Raw genomic sequence first — 20,698 nt, 5'->3', positions numbered from 1 at the left:
TTTGCTGCTGTCTGAGCGGAAAGCAATGTCCAACGTAAAGCGTTACACTTTGAGTGGCCCGGCCACGATCGGCCACATCCGACGTTAGTCAGATGTCATGCACTCCTCCCATCGCACGAGCACGCACCAAGCGCGGACCAATGATTATGGCGTTGCGTCAATTCGACCGAGTCTGAAACACGGCAGCTTGAAGATCCCAGCGTCCAGACTTGAGCGCGCCCGCGCCAAAGAGTGTTTTGGCACGCGAGGACCAGTGGATCCGCGCCTGAGACCGGCTTGAGGCTCTGCGGCAGCCAGGCCAGGCCATGACACTGGCGAGACTGGGTCCTAAAAGCACGTCCGCACAACACAGGCTGTGCCTGCTCAAAAGCACGCACCACCCTTGCATAGTATCGTTTATTTGTCGTCCAGCGAGGGTATCGTAGTCATCTCAACTTTGGTCTTGGCTCGACGAGTGATTTGCGCTAGGGTCTTCAGACAGAATCAGTCTCAGAACCGCGGATGGACCAGGTATTTCTCAGCTAGCATCCAACCGGCGATGTAGCCGTGGGTGGTGCACGCGTAAGCACCACTCGAGGTCATATTGGGGTATCGTTCGTGAAGCACGATGACCAGCAACCATTCCTGTCATGCATCTCCTGGCAAGTCAGGATGAGTACCCCAGAGGTTGTTTTCTCGTCGTGCCAATGCTGCTGAAAAGAAGCTCAATCGTTTTACCACCACATCATAGATTTTCCTCGTGACGTCGGCCGCTTTCCCAGCGTGGCACTTCCAATGCATTAGCAAAATGAATGATAACAACCACGATGACTGCGGCGCTCCAAATGCACGAATAGGCCACGATCCCGGCCAAGCACTCGATGGAGCTAGCTCTGCAGCTCGTCCCTGAAGGAGAGTGCTAGGCCTGTACCAAATTCAGGTGACTTACGTGCCGCACTTCGATCCCAAGCGTGTCATTACAACTGGCGAACCTGACACGCGATTGTGCATATATGCAAAAGGATATTTGAAAGCAGAAGTCATCCCTGGAGTAGACATTGGAGCCTGGGCGAACAGCTCGATCCAGAGTACCTCCTCGGCTGTGGGCCGCTGAGCCCCAGATTTGGCCGCCGGAGATGTGTCTGGCCCCGATCGGGGCCGGCGATAAGTGGAAATCGGGTTCTGCGCGGCCGTACTGATAGAAGACCGAGCCACATCAGCGTCATCCGACTCGCGAAGTCATGACCACCATGCTCCTCCACCAACAACCTCGTCCTTTCACCCCTCGACCCAACCACAACCGCACGCTACCTTGTCTTGCACCACGATAGCAGGTCAACGGCAAGCTCCTGAGCACTGTACAACGGCAGCGAGGCAAGGACAACCTCCATGAAGCCGACCCGTGGTTCCTCCCCGCGGTCGTCATGCTCCGCAACCGATTCTTAGGCGGTGCTCGGTCGCCAGTGCAGCCGTTGCTAGCACTCTCTCGCGCCCATGCGCGGACAGCAAACACTCGGACGGCCTACACATTGAGCCAGACGAGGTACATTGGCTCACCCACGCTGTCAACACTTTCGACCACGACCAACTCTCTACGGCAGCCAATCCCGCCCTTGCCGGTCCGGCGCAGTCAGCCTCCCCTCCAACGGGGCTATCAGACCCAGCCTAGCTTCGAACCGCTCCGGCCCCCTTCGCCAGAGTCCCTGGGCAAGCCGAAAGTCGCGCGCGAGTACAAGCGAAGCCGCAAATGGGGTCGCCGACTCCTGACCTTGCTCGTGATCGGCGGCACGATCTATGCCGTCGACAGCACGCTCTTTGCCTCGGGCCTCGGCCGGTCACTGCGAACCTTCTCTTTGGGACTGCTGGTAGCCCTCGACTACAAGCTCAACTTCCGGCCCGAGCCACTGACTGGTGGCACTATTGACGACCTCCATCGGCGCAGCGCAGAGCGTCTCTTTGATCTCCTACGGCACAACGGCGGCCTGTATCTGAAGCTCGGTCAGGCCATTGCCATGCAGTCCGCCGTCCTGCCGCCCGAATTCCAGCGCATGTTTGCGCGGATGTTTGACGATGCGCCGCAGGTTGACTGGGCTGGAGTGGAAAAGGTCATTCGCCAGGACTTTGGGGGCAAGACGCCCGAGGAAGTGTTCGGCGTCAGCTTCACCGGAGAGGAAGGCAAAGGCCTGATGGAGCGAAAGGCTAGAGCCAGTGCCAGCGTCGCGCAGGTCCATTGGGCCCGGCTGCCAGACGGCCGGGAGGTTGCGGTCAAGATCCAAAAGCCCGAGATTGCGTCTCAGGTTGGCTGGGATTTGTGGGCTTTCAAGTGAGTTAATTTGTTCCCAAGCCCACCAACTCTTTCTTGGACAACGGCAACATGTGCTGACATGCCGCTTCGCTGCGCTCTAGGGTCGTCATGAAGGTATATACCTGGTGGTTCGACCTTCCACTGTACAGCGTGGTGCCGTTCATGACGGAGCGGCTCATGCTCGAGACCGACTTTGAGTCTGAGGCGAGGAACTCGGAGACGATGCGTGGGCTGGTCAACGCCGAGCCCGGCCTACGCGGCAGAGTTTACATCCCCCAGATCTACCCGGAGTTTACCACGAAACGCGTGCTCGTCACGGAGTGGATCGAGGGGGTCCGGCTCTGGGACAAGGCCGGCGCCACGAACAGATGGATAGGCGGTTATGGGCAGGGCTCCGCGGGAATCCACGGCGCCAAGCTGGACTTCTCGGCAGCCGACCTGGCTGCGGCGCGGCGGGAGCTGCGCGAGAATCCGCACCGGGAGAAGCTCAAGCCGGAGCGGGAGTCGTGGCGGGGCCGCAACGGCAAAGCCGGCCTGGGACTGTCAAGTAAGGACGTCATGACGACCATGGTCGACCTCTTCTCGGCGCAGATATACAAGTGGGGAGTCGTGCACTGCGATCCGCACCCGGGAAACATCTTTATCCGGCGCCTACCCTCCGGCAAGCCGGAGCTTGTCCTGATCGACCACGGCCTGTACCTGTACCTCACGCCCAAGTTCCGGCAGCAGTACAGCCTGTTTTGGAAGTCGCTCATGACCTTGGACAATGCGACCATTGCCGACATCGCCAAGGACTGGGGCATCAACGCGCCCGAGCTGTTCGCCAGCGCCACGCTCCTGAAGCCGTACGAGGGCGGCGACGAGTCGACGCGGAAGCAGCTGGTCTCGGAGCTGTCCGAGAAGGACGCCAAGAAGCGCCAGTTCGACATGCAGCAGCGCATGAAGTCCGGGCTCAAGGACTTTTTGTCGGACGAGGACAAGTGGCCCAAGGAGCTCATCTTCATCGGGCGCAACATGCGCATCGTGCAGGGCAACAACCAGTTCATGGGCAGCCCCGTGAACCGCGTCAAGATGATGGGCAACTGGGCCAGCCGGTCGCTGTTCCAGGACCCGAGCCTCTCGTGGCGCGAGCGGGCGCTCAATGCGTGCCGGCATCTCGTCTTCAAGACCGTCCTGCTCGCCACCGACTTCGCCTTCTACTGGGCGCGGGTGAGGCAGTGGCTCGGTCTGGGAATGGGGTTCGAGGACGAGATGGAGGCGAGGATGAAGGATGTCGCCAAGGACTATGGGGTTGACCTGCAGCACAACGTCTTTGATGGGTGAAGATTTGTGCTGTATCGGTGTGTAAGAGAAGGGAGTGTGTGTGTGTGTGTGAGGGAGCAGAAGGGAGCTTGCCGTGTACATTTATACTTTGGTAGACCCGTGTATTACTCGCGGCGAGAGATTCTGGGGGGGAGCAACCATCATGTGTCTTTCGTGCCTGCAGTCACGAGCGGTATCGGTTTAGACCTTTTTTTTTTTTCTAGAGAGACATCATTGGGGATTCACATACGAATAGAAAAAACCTCCGCTTTTCCTGCTTGACGTGAATTTGGCTTTTGAGTCGTCGAACACGATACTCTCCGTGGTGGAAAAACGCGCGCTGCCATCAAGTATAGCTTCAGACTGCCCTTGAGAAGTCTGGCAATAATTAATATATGGGTGTTTGAGCTGCATCACACGGAGAGCTCCCGCAGAGAGTGTGGAGCTAAAGGCTGTTGTCATGCACGTGCGAAATACGCTTTTGAGCAGCAGTCCACGGGCAGAAAGAGGATCAGGCTGCGGTGATTGTGAAAACCTTAAGGCAGCTTTAGCAGTATCGTGGGGTCAGGAACATCTCACGACATGCATTCCCCAGTGAGGGTTTCAAGTTTTGTCGTCCGATGATGAAAGTAAAGCTCGTGTGTGGATCCGGGGTTCCCAGGCTGCATGTTGCGTGCGGAGCTCCCCAGTGCGGCAACCATGGCCACCAAGAGAGGGTTGAACAAGGGTCTCTCAGCGCTTGATTACAAGAGCGCACGTCCAAAACGTCGTGAACTTTATCGACCCATGATTCCTGTCGAAATGCCAGTCCTGTTTGATCTGAATGGGCTGCGAGAGAATCGAGGGGTCCATTTCAAGCGCGTGGCGTGTAAGTGCAAGCCAGAGGAGGAGGAGGGCGGCGGCAGTGTGGACGGACACATGGGATGATGCCCCGTCAGCGCAAGGGTGCGGCCGAGTCGTACCTGCGTCAAGACCCCTGCAAGTGGCTCAAGCCGCCGCCGGGAGAGCTTGCAGATCCAGCACGCACACGCCCGCTCCTCGAATTCCCATCCGTCCACTGTCTGCATCGTTCTAGCTGCCGTCGGGTTAGTAATTGACAGGTGAGCGTACAGTGCACGTTGTCTTGCACTTGTCATATTGCAGCTGGGCGCCCGGGCGTTTGACCACGGAATCGCAAGGCCTGTCTCTGCTTTTTCCAGAACAGCCAAAATCAGCTTGGTCCGGTCTGTCACACGACCAAGGGGAGAGGGGCTCGCAACGGCTGGGCACCTGCATCGGCTTATTATCATCGTGTGGCCACGCTGCCCATCCATCGACAGACCCCTGCTCTTCGCATGGTAACGCGGCCCGAAATTACAGGCGACCATCGCATTTTGCTGCGCAGATTTCGTCCTCTCCGAATTCTTTGTACCCGCGACGCGTTCACCTGGGCTGACGAGTAGGAGCGGCTGCTTGAGGGTGCTGCGGGACGACGGCTTTGCTCGGTCTGCGGTGCGCTGGAACGCCTGATTGGGATAGCAACGGATGCATTCAACGACCTTGGGACTTTTGGGCCGTTACTTGTGCCACGTGGTTAGAGGCCAAGAGGCTTCTGCATCGTGGGTTCTGGTCGCCGGGACTTGGTTTGACTAAGTATTATTTGAATTCAAGGACCAGTCGGCAGCAACCGCCCAGGCGTGTTTCATCTGCCGCCTGGACCACCAGCGCATCGGCATGTCTCTGATCGACGTTAGCGGCACTGGTGAAGCACGAGTGTCTGGCCTGGCACTTGGGTGCTGCCCAGGTGGACATTTCTTGGTTACTGCCCAGTTGCCAATGAGGCAGCGCGCACGCACGTGCGGACCCTTTCTGCAAGATTGCCAAGTGGGGGCGCCTGCAGCAACCGGCGCGGGTTGGCAACACCATGCGCTAACCAGCAAGGTAGCGTCGTTGCTGCTGGTCCGAGAATAGGGGAACCCTGCCTGCAGCGCGACTCCAGTCCTCCTGCAGCCAGCCAGCCAGCCAGCCAGCCAGCCAGCCAGCCAGGTCCGCCCCCGGGTCCGTTGCTCACCATCGCTGGTTGTCGTCCGTCTGTCTGTCCGTTCGTTCTGTCGGCCACTCGCAAAGTGTCGTGATGCCCTCGAGCAGTGTCGCTGTCCATCCTCGGCACCATTGAGCCTGTGGCTGCTCCCTCCCTCACTGACCCAATCACTCCTCCCTCACTCGTTTCTTATCCTTTTCTCCCCTTTCACCTTGCAGCAACCGCCGACTGTGTCGTCCCCGCCCCGTTGTCTCACCCCAATTCTCCCCCCAGCCACGAGCAGGTCAGACCTCTGGCGTCACACAACCACGCGGCAATCCCAGGCCGTCGTCCACGAAACAAGAAAGAATAGAAAGAGACGAAAAACAAGAGCCACCAAGCAGCTGGACGGGCAATAACACCCAAGACCTGTCCACGGCATCACTCTGGCTGAAACCGCTGCTTGGGCATTTCCATCCCCCCCCCCCACCAGCTTCCCTTCTCTGGCGCCATCCCAAACCCAATCTTGCCTCTGCCTCTCCACGCCCAGGCCCGCGCTCGCCCGTCGTCGCCCGCTCCAGCAGTCGCACCAGCAGTGTCCGCGCCCGAGTAGCTCCTCTCTCTAGTACACGCCGGACCGCACCATCTCGAGCTGCCCTTTCCCCCACGCGCCGCCTCCCAGCATCGCGGCTGCCCCATCAGACCCTCGCCCAGCACCGCCCTTGCAACCCAGGAGCCGCTTCCCAGTCGCTCCTCCCTCTCAACACATGATGCTACTCAAACGCAGCAAGTCTGGCGACCTCGGGTCAAAGGGCAAGAAGAAGGGCCAGCAAGCCCAGCAGGAGCCCAAGGCACCGCAGTCTCCTCCTCGTCTGCCCGCCCTCTATCAGCCCCCCGATCTTCAGACTTTCGGAGGCGACAGCCGCCCAGACTCGCTCGCCATCATGTCCGGCAAGGCAGATCATTCGTTCCACCGCTTCCCGCCTCGGCCAGCCAGCCGTGGCTCAATTGATCCGAGAAAGTCGACCTCGTCCGCTCGTCCTGCGCCGCCAGTGCCTCCCGTGCCCGCCAGCTTCGACCCGTATGCTCGCACTGAGAGCATGACCCATCGGGGTCGCTACAGCTATGCCAGCAGTGCCGTCAGCACCATCAACAGCCCCCGCAGAGTCCGTCGCCGGAAAGATCCCACGCCTTTCAAGTAAGTCCTCAATTGCTGCTCAAATCTGACATTTCCCGAGGCAGTGATCTCCTCCAAGATACCACAAGCTAATCATGGAGCAATCTACCCGCCATCTAGCATCCTCATTGTTGGTTCTCGCGGTGCCGGCAAGACGTCCTTCCTCGAGTTTCTCAAGACGTCGCTTGCCTTGCCGCCCACAAAGCGCTCGCAGCGCTCGACTGAGATTGAGCAAGAAGTCACAAGCAAGGCAACCCCATCCGGCAATTTCATCCCACACTATCTCGAAAGTGAGATTGACGGCGAGCGTGTGGGCCTCACCATCTGGGACTCGGAGGGCCTCGAGAAGAATGTCGTTGATCTTCAATTAAGAGAGATGTCAACCTTCTTGGAGAGCAAGTTCGAGGAGACCTTTGCCGAGGAGATGAAGGTGGTGCGGTCACCGGGCGTTCAGGATACGCACATCCATGCCGTCTTCCTTATTCTCGACCCCTCCCGGCTCGACAGGAACATCGCGGCGGCCAAGTCAACCTCGAATGGCCTTGGCCACGCACACCGGGTCGTGGGTGGTCTGGATGAGGATCTCGACCTCCAGGTCATGCGCACTCTGCAGGGCAAGACCACAGTCATTCCGGTCATCTCGAAAGCCGACACCATCACTACGGCTCACATGGCCGTGCTCAAGAAGACCGTCTGGACAAGCTTGAAGACGGCCAACTTCGACCCCCTCGCCCCTCTTGGTCTCGATGATGAGGAAGACGACGATAGCTCAAACGGCTCAAACCGCATCGACGAGGTTGACGAGGAAGAAGAAGACGAAGAGGCGCAACATGGCGGGCAGAATGGCCACAGCGACCAGACAGGCGAAGACGAGGATGCCGACCCGGAGGACAGCTCGGATGATCTCCCTATCCAGGGTCGCACCTCGCCCGAGGCCAAAAGACGATCTGCCAACTCTGTCCGCAAGGCCAAAGAACAGGAGCAAACCGACGAGACGCCCCTTCTGCCCATGTCCATCATCAGCCCCGACATCTACGAGCCAGGTGTCATTGGCCGCAAGTTCCCATGGGGTTTTGCCAATCCGTACGACGCTGAGCACTGTGACTTTACCCGTCTCAAGGAAGCCGTGTTTAGCGAGTGGCGTGGCGAGCTCCGTGAGGCTAGTCGTGAACAGTGGTATGAGGGCTGGAGAACGAGCCGGCTCAAGCAGCGTGACCCTCAGAGTCGCCGCCACTGAAGGAAAGCTGCCCCCCCAGACAGTTTGCCGCATCGCTAGCGACTTTCATTACCCCATTTTCTCTGTCATTTCGATCTTCGCAGCATACCCCTTTTGCTTCTTTTTGATTCCCTTGTCGCAGACCCAACTCCCCAGTGGTGCAGAGCGCGGGGACCAATTTGTATCTTATGAGTACTCTAGCGCGGACTGTTCACAGTATCAAACTGCTGCGATGCGGCAACTTCTTTCTCTCACCAGACAAAAGTCCCCGGGCAAACTCATTGTTCACATGAATACCCGTGCACGGGCTGGGCGGGAGCTCCCGCAAGACTGCAGCACGATCGCTCAATGGTGGGATGGAAGCAACCAGGTCTGGTGGCCTTATGTACATTTTCCCTGCCAATCTTCTTAGCACGTGCGGAATGCTCTGCACTATGTCATAGCGAGCTGGAGGCGCCATGAATTCCGGAACCCCCCTGTTTAGGTATTTTAAAAATTTAGATGAAGGTCAACGATGAGCAGGACCATGTTGCAGTCAAACTTCTCCCTCAAGTGATCGTGTCTCGTGCGCACGATGGACAGTGCCTTCGGTATGTATCGCGTTCTCTTGCTCTCAAATCAGCACCATGCAAGGAGATAATTCGGACAGCTGCAAACCAAGCACAACGAGGCAGGCTTGTTTCGACAACCTCTTTTTTCACTGGGGAAGTGGTCTGAAGTCTCAATGGTCGCTCTACTTACCATGTAGTCGCAAGCTGCTTGCAGATTGGTCAGGTTGAAAGCTATGGGCCCCACTTTCGCGGACTTCCAGAATGCGAGTGCGAACACTTTAGCAGCCGAGACAGTCGGGTGGTGACGCAAGACGACGCCAAACAGAACTGCATCTCACTCAACTAACTCAGCTCGCACCCTCCTCCTGCAGCCGCCTTGCGAGGCAAAGCCCGTTCGACCGCCACTCAGATGTGCCATGTGGGTCGCAATTTCAACTTTAGCTTTTTGGGAGCCTCGACAGCGAAAGAATAGCTGTTGCCTGGAGGCGGATCGGGCAATGTAGTTGGTCGCTAATTGGCGAGAGCGATTGCGACCCTTGAAGTGGTGCCCAGAGGTGTTATCATCTAGTCCTACTATGGTACCTCATGACTAGTCAATGGTCCTTTCAAAGGGATCAAGGGACATAAGGGCCCGGAGAGGGGGAGATGTATAAATTCAGCCCTGGGATCCAGTGATCAGGCAAGGAGGGGTTGATGAAGATATCTCGGGCAGGAAGTATCTGCGCAGACATATTCACTAGCCTTTTTTTTACTATTACGAAAGACCACAAAAGCAAAAACAAACAAAATACATCGCCAGCCAAAAGCACCGAAGCCTGCACTTTGAAAAACAACCTGCCAGGTTCGACTGGGACATTGCTCGAGTGTTGGGGTTTGAGGATTCAAACGACACACGGCAACGACAACAACTACCGGGACTACTGTGCAGCCCCTCCTTCATTCTCGAGGTCACACAGCCATAAAACAAAAGAATAGAAGAAGTAGCATATATCACCGGAAGACACAACAATGTGCTGCAAGAGGAGAGCCCAACGCAACGCCGCCTTTGCGGCCATGTTAGACCCCTCAGCCGGCCAATACCACCAACACCACCACCACCAGGGCGACGAGATGCAGGCGTACTCTGCTGTTTTTCCTGCAGAGGCGACAACTTCCGCGGCGGCAATTTATGCAGCAGGCGGCCCTACTTCATACGGGATGGCTCATCGCTGCATTGGCCAGCAGCAGCGGCGCTCCTGCCGGAGCGGGGGATGCGCTGGTGGTGGCCGTCCTCGTCGAGGTGGCTGTGGTGGTGGTGCGCGCAGGGGTGGCGGAGGAGGTGGATTGATTGCCTCGTTTGTGAGGATGGTTGTGGAACACCGCGAGGGGAAGCGAGAGCGGCAGCGGGTTTGGGAAGAACAGGAGAGACAGAGGATGATGACGATGATGGGAGGAGAGCCGATGAAGGAGAAGGAGGAGGTTGTGGAGGCGGAGGAGGTGCAGGAGGTTGAAAAGGTTGGCGAACTGCCAACTTATGAGATGGCTGTCGCTCAGTGAGTTGAGAGCATGAGACCAGTTGTTGGAAGAGGATTAAATGGCTTCAAGTTCTCTCAAATCGTGCGTCTTGGCGTCATTCACATAGAGCAAACTAGATCCCCACAGGCAGGTCCACCATACGATCTGGCACAACTGTCAAAATGTCCAATGAGTGTTAACGTTGTTGGTATTTATATCCTAACATAAGGACGCCGTTTGGGAGATGTCGTCTCACGACTGACAAGCCCCCTACTCTTCCCAGCGGGATGAGATCATGTCCTTTGGCGCCATGCTCCGGAGCAGGCGGTCGCGGTGGCATCTCCGAGAAAACCTGCCGTCGTCTGCCTGACCTGGGTTACCCACGCAAGCGCGATTCTTCCGGGCCGCTTGGCCTGGGAGCTTGAAATTCTGTTTTTGGCAATGGTATAATTTCTCTTTTCTTTTTGTTGTTTGTATCTTGTAGAGATATCCCTCATGTCCATGCCTGCCATTTCAGAGACTCCCGAAGATATTTCATGTGCCAGGCCCCACGCAATGAGAAAAGCCCTTGTAATGCAATGCGAAAAAACGCAACCGGTAGACCCAGAACACCACCACATCCGTTTTTCTCTTTCATCCCCCGTTCCCACGTCATAACACAAAGCGAGACGTCCCATGTTTAGATGGTGGTCTCGTAGGCGATAGGGACGACGGTCTCGGGCTTGTTGTCAGCCATGGAGACCTGGCGGGCGTCGCGGGGCTGGCCGGGTGATCTCTTGACCTGGACGACGGTGCCGTTGGCCTTGGCCTCCTTCTTGGCGGCGGCGTTGTGCTTGACGCGCTTGATGAAGTCCTCGCGCGACCGCGAGAGGTTGATGTGCTCGATCCGGACGTTGACGCGCTTCTCGATGTACCGGTGCTTGACCTTCTTGTAGATGATGACACCGACAGCAGACTTGGTGACGTTGTAGACGACACCGGTCTTGCCGTGGTAGACCTTGTGGGGCATACCCTTCTGGACGGCACCGTTGGCCTTGATGTCAACGATGTCACCGACCCTGTGTGTTGTGTGTTATTGTCAGAAAAACCTCTTCCTCACGAAATGTCCCCGTCGTTCCTTGCCGTCTTCCATGGTTCAAGGTGTCCGACTGGTCGCTGGACTTGGCGGGGTGGGTTCGTACCGGTACTGTCTGAGGTAGGTGGACAGGTTGATCATACCCTTCTCCCGGAAGTTCCTGGAGAAGGCATACTACAGTCGAGCATTATTCCAGTTAGCCGACCATGTTTCCTCAATTGGTGCCTGTCCCCTTGCTTGCCCTCCCAGAATGTGCCTCCGGTCGCAGCCGCATCATCTAGTCGCAGCTGCGCCGGCAGCAATTCTGTTCGTGCAGCGTCTGAGGGGAAGCCGATGGGAACGTACGCGAGTGCCGCTGCGGATACCGTAAGAGTGACCCATTGTGACGGTGATGTGGTGTCGCTGGCCTGACGGTGGTCGGGTGTGGTGGTTGTCGTGGTGGTGGTTGCTGCGATTATCTTTTCGTCTCGGCGACTAACTCCAGGACGACAGGCACAAAGATCCGGGACGCCTGCGTCCCCTGCCAAACCCAGAAATTCGCTTAGCGGCCCTCGATTTTTCTGGGCTCACAGCCCAAAATCGGGCTCGAGGAAGTGGAGCGGCGCACAGGCCACCTCAATCACAGAAAAGTCTAAGCGAGACTCCCTCACCAGGCCATTTCGGGACTAGCGCGCTTCTGCCCTTCCACACAATTCCCAATCTTTTGGCCCCTGCCGTCTCTGTGTGCTTGCTGTCTCGAACTTTTCCCGACCTCGCGATCTCCTCAGTTCCACGACGACACGACAGCCCCAACACCCAACGACATCTCGACGCCCAACGACCATCGAGATCACCTGAGCAGTCGCAACCATGGCTCCTCTGTCCTACTCCAAGACCGCCAAGGTCCCCCGTCGCCCCTTCGAGGCCGCCCGACTGTCAGTATCACCCGGCCACTGAAAGCGAGCGTGCTCGATCTTTCATGTCGTTGTGAATCGCAAAAGACTGACATGATGGATTCTTTTTCTTCCGGTAATACAGTGACTCCGAGTTGAAGCTCGTTGGCGAGTACGGCCTCCGCAACAAGCGTGAGGTCTGGCGTGTCCAGCTCACCCTCTCCAAGATTCGTCGTGCTGCTCGGTAAGTCCCTCTTCGTCCGATATATGTCATAAGAAGTCGACATGTCCACATACTAGGGATGAATGCATATGCTAACTCTTGTGTGCCTACAGTGAGCTGCTCACCCTCGACGAGAAGGACCCCAAGCGTCTCTTCGAAGGCAATGCCCTCATTCGCCGTCTCGTGCGCGTCGGTGTCCTCGACGAGTCCCGCATGAAGCTCGATTACGTCCTTGCCCTCAAGGTCGAGGATTTCCTTGAGCGCCGCCTCCAGACCTGTGTCTACAAGCTCGGCCTCGCCAAGTCCATCCACCACGCCCGTGTCCTCATCCGCCAGCGCCACATCCGCGTCGGCAAGCAGATCGTCAACGTCCCCTCGTTCATTGTCCGCCTCGACTCCCAGAAGCACATTGACTTCTCCCTGGCCTCGCCCTTCGGTGGCGGCCGCCCCGGCCGTGTCCGGAGAAGGAAGGCCAAGTCCGCCGAGAAGGGCGACGACGCCGAGGAGGAGGAGGATGAGGAGTAAATGTACTGTCCAGCCTGAATTGTTTACGGAAGGCTAGCGGGTCGGAATAAAAGTCTTGATAGTACGGGGCATATGGAGCAAAACATCTTAAAAAGCTCCTGGCGTTAGGGCCAAAAGGGATTCCCGGAATGCATGAGAATTTGACCAATCCTCGAATGGCCCCTGCCCGGCAGATTGCGGTTTCGTGACCATGTGTACACAACACAATCTATCATTGCTTCAGGCCACGCAATAGCAATGACAAACAAACCTCCACACAATATCGATGCCTTATTTTGCATAGTGCCCGTGAATGGACTGGCTGTTTTGGTCTTGGCTAGCCTCTCAGATCTGAATTTCTAGACTAGCTCGTCCTTTCCCAAGTATTTCGCCATTGGATCGTCAGCGGCCACTTTCTTCCTCCGATACTCATCCATCTCGGCTTCTGTGACGCCGCCAGTCATCTCCTCTACTGGCCGCTTCTTTTTCGTCCCAGCCGCGGGCTCTATCGTCAGAGTCTGCACATCCTCCTCTACCGCCGTGCCATCCTCCTCCTCGCCAAGTCCCTCGCCATTCCTTTGTCGTTCCGAGGCCTCCCAGGCCTGCTTCCCTGTATCACCAACGCAATAACTGTTCTTGATGAAGGAGTGACAGCAAGCATAACCCCACTGGAAGTTTGACCACCAGCTGCCAAAGATCGAGGTGTGGTTGTTCGGGAAGACGTCCTCCGCGTATTTCGACTTGGCCGCGGCGCGAGGCGCTCCCTTGATCAAGCCAGCCTCGTCGTACTCGACAAACTGTTCCGACTCTGTCACGATGACGTCGCGCAGCGCTGCAGGCATGCTGTGCGTGCTGCCACCGTACCTGTCCTCCAGCGCCTTGAGTTTTGCGGCACGCTCCTTCTCGGCCTGCTCTCTTTCCTTCTTGCGGAAGAACTCTCCTGCCGTCGGGTTTGCTTGCATGTGCTGGCTCGTGTCGCCGCTCTTCTCCTGCTTCTCCCACGCATATCTCTGTGCCTGCTCGAATGCCTCGGCCTCGCCAGATCCGCGCAGGAATCCTTCTTCCGCAAACAGCTGAGCTGCCTTGTCGTTTGTCGCGCCAGCATCGACAATTCTCCTGGTCTTCGGATCGTACTTGGCGGACTCGAGATCGAGATTCAACAAGTATTTTGCCGTGTCCTCTCGTATGCGCAGTTGTCTTGTTGCGGTGCTTTGATGTTTGCCCATGTCGACCTCTTCGGCATACTTGTCGCCCGTGTCCGCTTCCTCATCGTCGTCTCCGGTCGTATCGTTCTTCCCTGACGCTTGATTCCGGAGCTCCTCCATCTGCTTGTAGTTTTCCATCACTTGCCGATATTCTCTTGGGTCGTAACCGTTCCAACGATCGCGCTTCGCGTCCCAGCCCAGTTGCACTTCTTGGACTACCTCGTCGGCCTGGATGTCCTTGCCGGTCCACCGCGCGCCCTTTGCTCGCGGCCGTGACAGACACTCCTTGGTCTTGTGTGTCATCGCACCGCAGTTCTCACACGCGCCCTTGCGGTACTTGGTCGCGGCTGGGCCGAGCTTCTTGCCGCGGTCGTACCATTTCGTCTTGTCGTCGTCCTTTGGCTTCTGAATACGCTGATGCTCGAGGTAGTCTGTGGACTCATCGCCGTCGACGGCATAGAAGGGCCGCTTGCTGATGAAGGACGGGATGTATGCGTTCTCCTCCTTGGAGGCCGCGGACGCTCTGCCGCCGCCATCGCGCCGGGTATTGGGGGGAGGTGGTGGAGCTGGCATCGTGAATGGATGAGGCGATGCCCGCGAGTGAGCTGTGCAACGACTGGTGTTCGATTATATGCGAACAAGGCTGAGATGGGTATTGTCTTGTTCCGGCCGCAAGTTGACCTTGAAAGCCAAAAGAGTTGCCTGCAGGGGAGGAAATATGTCGAGGAAGCAGTCGCTGGCATTGGTCGCGCTAGCAGCGCTCCGATGCTAAAGTGGGTCACGAGCACCTGTGCTTAGCAGGTATCTAGGTACTTGTGGATGCGCTGGCTGCCTGCCTTGGGAACTTGCCGCATTGCCGCATTGGGTACGCACCTGGTTTGGCGTCGCCGTGAGCGCCGCCTGCAGGTCTTGGACGCGTCTGAGCATGTGAATCCCATCCGCGTCTTTGCCTCAGCTCGCGCAGATGCTCCTAGGACAACACTTGCTGAAGCAACCAGCAGGCTCAATTCCGGCAGGCCACTCATCCTACTGATGCCGTGATTTACATCTTAGTGTTCACTCGGTCCTGAGTGAGCACGCGGCCCTTGCAATGCGCAGACGTCATGGACGTATTCAGAGTTCGCCTGAATTGCATGGATCACTACCAGGCAACTCCAACAAAATATGATCCCCAGCTTCGCAACGATGTCCGCCCATCCCAACGAAAGCAGCAGCCCAAGGTACCGGTCGTCCGCATTTTCGGATCGACAGAGACCGGCCAGAAAGTCTGCGCCCATGTCCACGGGGCATTTCCATACTTGTACATAGAGTACCCTGGGGATCTCGACCCTGAGGAAGGTAAGTTATGCGCCAGGGTCTCGAGCCTGTCAAAGTCTTATCCTTTTAGGGACGTTCCCCTGACCCGGACGGTTAGTTTCTGCATACATCTATCGACTGCACCTCTCAATCGACCATGCTTTGGCAGTTAGCTATCGTCGCAACGTGTACGATGCAAAAAGCAAGTTCGTGGCCAGGATCACCCTGGTCAAGGGCATTCCCTTCTATGGCATGCATGTCGGCTACAAGTTCTATCTCAAGATCTACATGCTCAATCCATTGGTCATGACCCGACTGTCGGAGCTGCTCCTGCAGGGTGTCATCATGAAGCAGAGGTTCCAACCACACGAGGCTCATCTCCAGTATCTTCTTCAATTCATGACCGACTACAACCTGTTCGGCTGCGCATATCTCGACGCCAAGAAAACATGCTTTCGAGCCCCAGTCCCCCACCATAAGGATGGCGAAGAGTCTCTGCACTTGTGGCACAGCCAGTCTGTACCAAAAAGGCACATCACAGATGACGCGGATCTCCCCAGAGTCAGTCATTGTTCCATCGAGGTGGACATTTGTGTCCAGGATATTCTCAACCGCCTTGAGGTGCACGAGAGGCGTATACATCATGATTTTATTGAGCGCAAAGACCCGATCCCAGCCGATATGAAGCTTGTGCACAGCATGGCCGGCTTGTGGAAGGATGAGACGAAGAGGCGGAAACGGAGAATGCGGAATCCTGATCCCGGCAGTAGTCCATTCCCACCCGAAGTCCTGGTGTCGATGTCGGCTGATCCGCGAAATTCGCAGCCGCCGGGCTGGCTTCACGAGGAGGAATACAGAGAAAACATCCGGGCCTTGATCGAGCAGGAAATACAGCACGGCGATCCGACAGTGACCGTAGACACTTTCGTGAAGGAGCACCCTTTCGCGCACACCGTCAAGACAGCTCTGCAGTCTGTCGAGGACTTGTATCCGGAGAATCTCCTCCTCAGCCTCCGACTGTCACAAGCGCTAGCGGAGGAAGATGCCGACCCAAACAACAGCATTGTGGTTGACGAAGATCGGATCGCTGACGCCGATGATGGTGCGGACTTGTTCCCGGATGACTCTGATGAGGAGCTTCTTCAAGCTATGCAGGGTATACGAGACAGCGTACAGGCCGCTCCCAATAACTCTGACTCCATCCAGACTGGGCCTCGTGCTTCAGTCCCTGGAAAGGGGAAAAAGTCAATGAGTGACAGTGGTAGCGGACCTTCTAGTGGTGAACACGTCACCTCCATCACTTCTGCAGACGCCTCCGCAGAGACCTCATCTCCAGACTCGTTGCCAGAGGGCATATATCCAAGTGCTCTAGTCACCGGTATGCGGCACAAAATTGGCATGCCGGATATGCTCATGTCCGTTGCTGAAGAGCACGGGCTTGTGAGCAAGGTTCCTCGGCAGCCAGCGGGCGGGAGCAACAGGCTGACTCTCAAGCGAACGACATCGGCAGTGGGAGAAGAAGAGGAACCCAAGCGCCGACGAGTTGGGTTTTTATTGGAGCCAGAAGAAGACGCTGGTGTCAAGGCACTTGAAGATGTGACGTCGCCTGTCATACTCGAAGAGAGTGGCAGACACGTGCAGAAACCACGCTCCACGAACAAAGCCGAAGTGCCCAAGAAGCCTGGCACCCAGACTTTGAATTTCCCAGTTGTGAAGGACCCGAACGACCCAAGTACCAAACTCCGTTTGAGTCAGCAGAGCAGTTCCCAGCAAAGCCAGAAAGGCGACGATTTGCAGAAGCTTGTTTCCTCGCAGTCAGAGCATGCAAGTCATGTCATGACACTCGTCCATGGCAGCGGCAAGAAAGAGTCTATCAGTTCTTCCGATAACACCGTGAAGGCTGCTCAGCCTACCCAACTTGTTGATGTCGGGTGTGCACCCCGACTTGACGCCCGATTCTTTGTATTTGGCCAGCCAGTGCCGTCCAAGGCGGAGGTCTTGCGGACGCTCAATTCGACTGGCAAACCCGATGTCATTTACCAGGATGCCTATTACAGCAAGGCTAAGGATGTTCCTCCTCGACTTCGAGAATATGCTGGCAAGGAATTCCGCCTCGAGGGCAACACAGTTCCATTCCTGCCCGATTTCGACGCGACTGGCGACTCACCTGCGTCCTTCGGACAAAAATCCGAAACACCTCTGGATGTCCGCCTCGATAGCGACACCAAGTCCTACGAAAAATCGAAGCGTCTATGCACTCTGCGAAGCTGGGAAATTGCCGAACCCCCACCTACCGCTGGCGAGGTGCGGGTATGGTGTGAAGCACGGCAGAAGGCTTCTGCCCCTTCAACGACACCGATCATCTCCATTCAGGACCCGGACCTGAAGCCATATCTTTCGCAAATCGAAGGCCCAACACCAAAGAACAAGAACGGCTTCAAGTACTCCCAGAAGGTCTCATCAACCAGCGTCCAGCACGAAGCGCAATACATGAGCACGATGAGCCTGGAAATCCATGTCAACACGCGAGGCAAGCTCGTGCCTAATCCAGAAGAGGATGAGGTGCGATGCATTTTCTGGTGCACGAAATCTGACGAGACCTTTGCCACAAGTGATCACGCGTCCCTCGCACTGAAGTCGGGCATCATTGTGCTTTCCGAGGACGGCAGCTTGGCAAGGAGGATGCAGAAAGAGACGCCAATGGAAGTCCTGGAAGAGTCATCAGAGCTCGACTTGATGGTGCGCATGGTCGAGATTGTGAGGACTCACGACCCGGACATTTTGACTGGCTATGAGGTCCACGGAAGCTCCTGGGGCTATCTGATCGAACGAGCTCGACTCAAATATGATTATAACCTCTGTGACGAGTTCTCCAGAATGAAGAGCCAGTCCTTCGGGAGATTTGGAAAGGAGGCCGACCGCTGGGGCTTCAATACTACTTCGACGATCCGTGTCACCGGACGGCACGTGATTAATATCTGGCGAGCCATGAGAGGGGAGCTGAACCTGCTCCAATATACCATGGAGAATATGGCCTGGCACGTGTTACATAAACGCATCCCGCACTATCCATGGCGAACCCTCACGGACTGGTACCTCGGAGGCAGGTACCGAGACATGAGTAAGCTGCTCCGGTACTACTCGACACGAGTCAAGCTCGACATTGAGATTCTCGAGGCAAACGAGCTCATTCCAAGAACGAGTGAGCAGGCACGTCTTCTGGGTGTCGACTTCTTCTCGGTCTTCTCTCGTGGCTCTCAATTCAAGGTCGAGTCCATCATGTTCCGCATTGCCAAACCAGAGAACTTCATGCTCGTATCGCCAGATAGAAAGCAGGTCGGGGGACAGAACGCCCTCGAGTGCCTACCGCTCGTCATGGAGCCACAGAGCGCATTCTACAACAGCCCGCTGCTGGTCCTTGACTTTCAGAGCCTGTATCCCAGTGTGATGATTGCGTACAACTACTGCTACTCGACATTTCTGGGGCGCATCAACAACTGGAGAGGCACGAGCAAGATGGGCTTCAGTGACTACAAGAGACAGCAAATGCTGCTCACGTTGCTCAAAGATCACATCAACATTGCACCGAACGGCATGATGTATTGCAAGACCGAGGTGCGGAAGTCGCTCCTGGCCAAGATGCTGACTGAGATCTTGGAGACACGTGTCATGGTGAAAAGCGGCATGAAGCAGGACAAGGAGGACAGGACGCTGCAGCGCCTGCTCAACAATAGGCAGTTGGCTCTGAAGCTGCTCGCCAACGTCACATACGGCTATACGTCTGCCTCGTTTTCCGGCCGAATGCCATGCTCGGAGATTGCGGATAGCATTGTGCAGACAGCACGAGAGACGCTCGAGAGATCGATTGCGCTGATCCACTCGGTCGAGAAATGGAAAGCCGAGGTGGTGTACGGCGATACTGACAGTCTGTTCATCTACTTGCCAGGACGGACCAGGGACCAGGCTTTCGACATTGGCAATGACATTGCCAAGACCATCACGGACATGAACCCTCGCCCCGTCAAGCTCAAGTTTGAAAAGGTCTATCATCCATGCGTCCTGTTGGCAAAGAAGCGTTATGTTGGCTACAAGTATGAGAGCAGGGACCAGGTCAAGCCGGAGTTTGATGCCAAGGGAATTGAGACTGTGCGGAGAGACGGCACGCCCGCAGAACAAAAGATTGAAGAGAAAGCCCTCAAGATCCTGTTTGAAACGGCTGATCTCAGCCAGGTCAAGGCATACTTCCAGAAGCAGTGCTCAAAGATCATGCGCGGGGACGTGTCGGTACAGGACTTTTCGTTTGCAAAGGAGGTCAAGCTGGGTACCTACAGCGACCGGGGCCCGCCGCCGCCCGGCGCGTTGATTAGCACCAAGAGGATGCTCGAGGACGCGCGGGCGGAGCCGCAGTACGGCGAGCGCGTGCCCTATGTTGTGGTGACGGGCGCGCCTGGCGCTCGGCTCATCGACCGCTGCATTGCGCCGGAAGAGCTGCTTGCCAACTCGCACCTCCAGCTGGACGCCGAGTACTACATCTCGAAGAACCTGATTCCACCGCTGGAGCGCATTTTCAACCTGGTGGGAGCGAATGTGCGCGGCTGGTACGACGAGATGCCCAAGGTGCAGCGAATCCGGCGGGTTGAGAACGCAGGGGGTCTAGTGGCTGCTGGGGGCATGAGCGCCGGACAGGGAGCCCTGATGGCTGTCAGGAAGACGCTGGAGAGCTACATGAAGGCAGCGGCGTGCCTGGTGTGCAGCAGCAAGACGGAGAACGAGGGCAGCGTGTGCGACGAGTGCAAGCAGGACGCGCCGGGCAGCCTGGTGAGCCTGCAGACGCAGCTGAAGCGGGAGGAGGCACAGCTGCTCGAGGTGCACAAGCTGTGCCAGAGCTGCGCGGGGCTGGCGCCGCTGGACGAGGTGCCGTGCGACAGCAAGGACTGCCCCGTGTTCTACACGCGGATGAAGCAGGGGTCGAGGTACCGGACGGAGAAGAGCGTGGTGGAGCCGGCGATGCGGATGCTGCTGGCAGAGAGCGTGAGGATGGAAGAGCTCGAGTGGTGAGGGGGCAGGCCAGGGAGGTGGTGTCTTTCCTGTATGCATGGCATGGCGACGGCGTTGAATGCACCATACATCTACTTGACCTCTTACATTGATGAGAACCATGATTAGTCGTGACCGATATCCGTCCACACCCTGCCAAAAGTGTCGGCCCAGAGATGTGCAAAGATTGACTCGATGAGAAGCGCAGGCCAGGGACAATCCAGGGTCCAGCTCGATGGGGGTCCAGAGCCCCTGCGAAGTCCGATCTGGCCCCACCCCCAGATCGGATGCGACTCTGGACATGTGCACTACGCAGGTGCATTAATGGCGTCTCAATTCCGACCAAGGAAGCTTTGCTTCAGGCAGTGGGTTCAATGTTTTAGCCGGCTGCTTTTGGCCATCACACCATTGTTGGTTAGTTGTGTTGTGGCTTGCGGGAGCTACGGGAGTTCCGGGGGGGGGG

The 20,698-nt window shown here is 56.9% G+C and overlaps 8 protein-coding genes across 8 annotated transcripts; 5 read left to right on the top strand and 3 right to left on the bottom strand.

Annotated features, from left to right (window-relative positions):
* Positions 1-94: 94 nt before the first annotated feature.
* On the bottom strand, positions 95-732 carry B0I36DRAFT_314178 (uncharacterized protein). The gene has a single exon (XM_046152726.1). It carries the CDS (start codon positions 386-388, stop codon positions 158-160), a length of 231 nt encoding a protein of 76 aa, XP_046016614.1. The 5' UTR covers positions 389-732; the 3' UTR covers positions 95-157.
* A 671-nt stretch (positions 733-1,403) lies between these two features.
* On the top strand, positions 1,404-3,607 carry B0I36DRAFT_359177 (ABC1 domain protein; the record flags this gene model as incomplete). The annotated part of the gene is made up of 2 exons (XM_046158095.1): positions 1,404-2,302; positions 2,386-3,607. The coding sequence occupies 2 exons, from the start codon at positions 1,404-1,406 to the stop codon at positions 3,605-3,607; spliced, it is 2,121 nt and encodes a 706-aa protein (XP_046016613.1).
* A 2,571-nt stretch (positions 3,608-6,178) lies between these two features.
* On the top strand, positions 6,179-8,094 carry B0I36DRAFT_66806 (uncharacterized protein). Its single transcript, XM_046163187.1, has 2 exons — positions 6,179-6,783; positions 6,883-8,094. The coding sequence occupies exons 1-2, from the start codon at positions 6,353-6,355 to the stop codon at positions 7,997-7,999; spliced, it is 1,548 nt and encodes a 515-aa protein (XP_046016612.1). The 5' UTR covers positions 6,179-6,352; the 3' UTR covers positions 8,000-8,094.
* A 1,175-nt stretch (positions 8,095-9,269) lies between these two features.
* B0I36DRAFT_314174 (uncharacterized protein) lies at positions 9,270-10,203 on the top strand. Its single transcript, XM_046152725.1, has one exon. It carries the CDS (start codon positions 9,538-9,540, stop codon positions 10,063-10,065), a length of 528 nt encoding a protein of 175 aa, XP_046016611.1. The 5' UTR covers positions 9,270-9,537; the 3' UTR covers positions 10,066-10,203.
* A 10-nt stretch (positions 10,204-10,213) lies between these two features.
* Positions 10,214-11,621, bottom strand: B0I36DRAFT_314173 (60S ribosomal protein L21). Its single transcript, XM_046152724.1, has 3 exons — positions 11,444-11,621; positions 11,205-11,272; positions 10,214-11,081 (listed from the first exon to the last, which is right to left on the bottom strand). Exons 1-3 carry the CDS (start codon positions 11,477-11,479, stop codon positions 10,703-10,705), a joined length of 483 nt encoding a protein of 160 aa, XP_046016610.1. The 5' UTR covers positions 11,480-11,621; the 3' UTR covers positions 10,214-10,702.
* Positions 11,622-11,838: 217 nt separating this feature from the next.
* B0I36DRAFT_314170 (40S ribosomal protein S9) lies at positions 11,839-12,978 on the top strand. Its single transcript, XM_046152723.1, has 3 exons — positions 11,839-12,012; positions 12,116-12,214; positions 12,307-12,978. Exons 1-3 carry the CDS (start codon positions 11,948-11,950, stop codon positions 12,716-12,718), a joined length of 576 nt encoding a protein of 191 aa, XP_046016609.1. The 5' UTR covers positions 11,839-11,947; the 3' UTR covers positions 12,719-12,978.
* Positions 12,971-14,601, bottom strand: B0I36DRAFT_314169 (putative mRNA splicing protein). Its single transcript, XM_046152722.1, has one exon. It carries the CDS (start codon positions 14,473-14,475, stop codon positions 13,057-13,059), a length of 1,419 nt encoding a protein of 472 aa, XP_046016608.1. The 5' UTR covers positions 14,476-14,601; the 3' UTR covers positions 12,971-13,056.
* A 404-nt stretch (positions 14,602-15,005) lies between these two features.
* Positions 15,006-20,256, top strand: B0I36DRAFT_359172 (uncharacterized protein; the record flags this gene model as incomplete). The annotated part of the gene is made up of 2 exons (XM_046158094.1): positions 15,006-15,240; positions 15,317-20,256. The coding sequence occupies 2 exons, from the start codon at positions 15,006-15,008 to the stop codon at positions 20,254-20,256; spliced, it is 5,175 nt and encodes a 1,724-aa protein (XP_046016607.1).
* Between the last annotated feature and the right edge of the window lie 442 nt (positions 20,257-20,698).

The sequence above is a fragment of the Microdochium trichocladiopsis genome, assembly GCF_020744255.1.
Source record: "Microdochium trichocladiopsis strain MPI-CAGE-CH-0230 chromosome Unknown B0I36scaffold_2, whole genome shotgun sequence".
Lineage (NCBI taxonomy): Eukaryota > Fungi > Ascomycota > Sordariomycetes > Xylariales > Microdochiaceae > Microdochium > Microdochium trichocladiopsis.
Note: the sequence above shows the minus strand (reverse complement) of the source record. Positions and strands in the feature narration are given on the sequence as shown.

What these genes read in the sequence shown, in the direction of transcription:
- B0I36DRAFT_314173 (XM_046152724.1), bottom strand. Translation starts at nt 11,479, where the DNA reads ATGGGTCACTCTTACGGTATCCGCAGCGGCACTCGC. An exon ending in GTATCCGCAGCGGCACTCGC is followed by an intron (nt 11,273 to 11,443) that starts GTACGTTCCCAT and finishes GCTCGACTGTAG; the next exon opens with TATGCCTTCTCCAGGAACTT. An exon ending in ACCTACCTCAGACAGTACCG is followed by an intron (nt 11,082 to 11,204) that starts GTACGAACCCAC and finishes CACAACACACAG; the next exon opens with GGTCGGTGACATCGTTGACA.
- B0I36DRAFT_314178 (XM_046152726.1), bottom strand. Translation starts at nt 388, where the DNA reads ATGCAAGGGTGGTGCGTGCTTTTGAGCAGGCACAGCCTGTGTTGTGCG.
- B0I36DRAFT_314170 (XM_046152723.1), top strand. Translation starts at nt 11,948, where the DNA reads ATGGCTCCTCTGTCCTACTCCAAGACCGCCAAGGTCCCCCGTCGCCCC. An exon ending in CCCTTCGAGGCCGCCCGACT is followed by an intron (nt 12,013 to 12,115) that starts GTCAGTATCACC and finishes CCGGTAATACAG; the next exon opens with TGACTCCGAGTTGAAGCTCG. An exon ending in AAGATTCGTCGTGCTGCTCG is followed by an intron (nt 12,215 to 12,306) that starts GTAAGTCCCTCT and finishes GTGTGCCTACAG; the next exon opens with TGAGCTGCTCACCCTCGACG.
- B0I36DRAFT_314169 (XM_046152722.1), bottom strand. Translation starts at nt 14,475, where the DNA reads ATGCCAGCTCCACCACCTCCCCCCAATACCCGGCGCGATGGCGGCGGC.
- B0I36DRAFT_66806 (XM_046163187.1), top strand. Translation starts at nt 6,353, where the DNA reads ATGATGCTACTCAAACGCAGCAAGTCTGGCGACCTCGGGTCAAAGGGC. An exon ending in AAAGATCCCACGCCTTTCAA is followed by an intron (nt 6,784 to 6,882) that starts GTAAGTCCTCAA and finishes CCCGCCATCTAG; the next exon opens with CATCCTCATTGTTGGTTCTC.
- B0I36DRAFT_314174 (XM_046152725.1), top strand. Translation starts at nt 9,538, where the DNA reads ATGTGCTGCAAGAGGAGAGCCCAACGCAACGCCGCCTTTGCGGCCATG.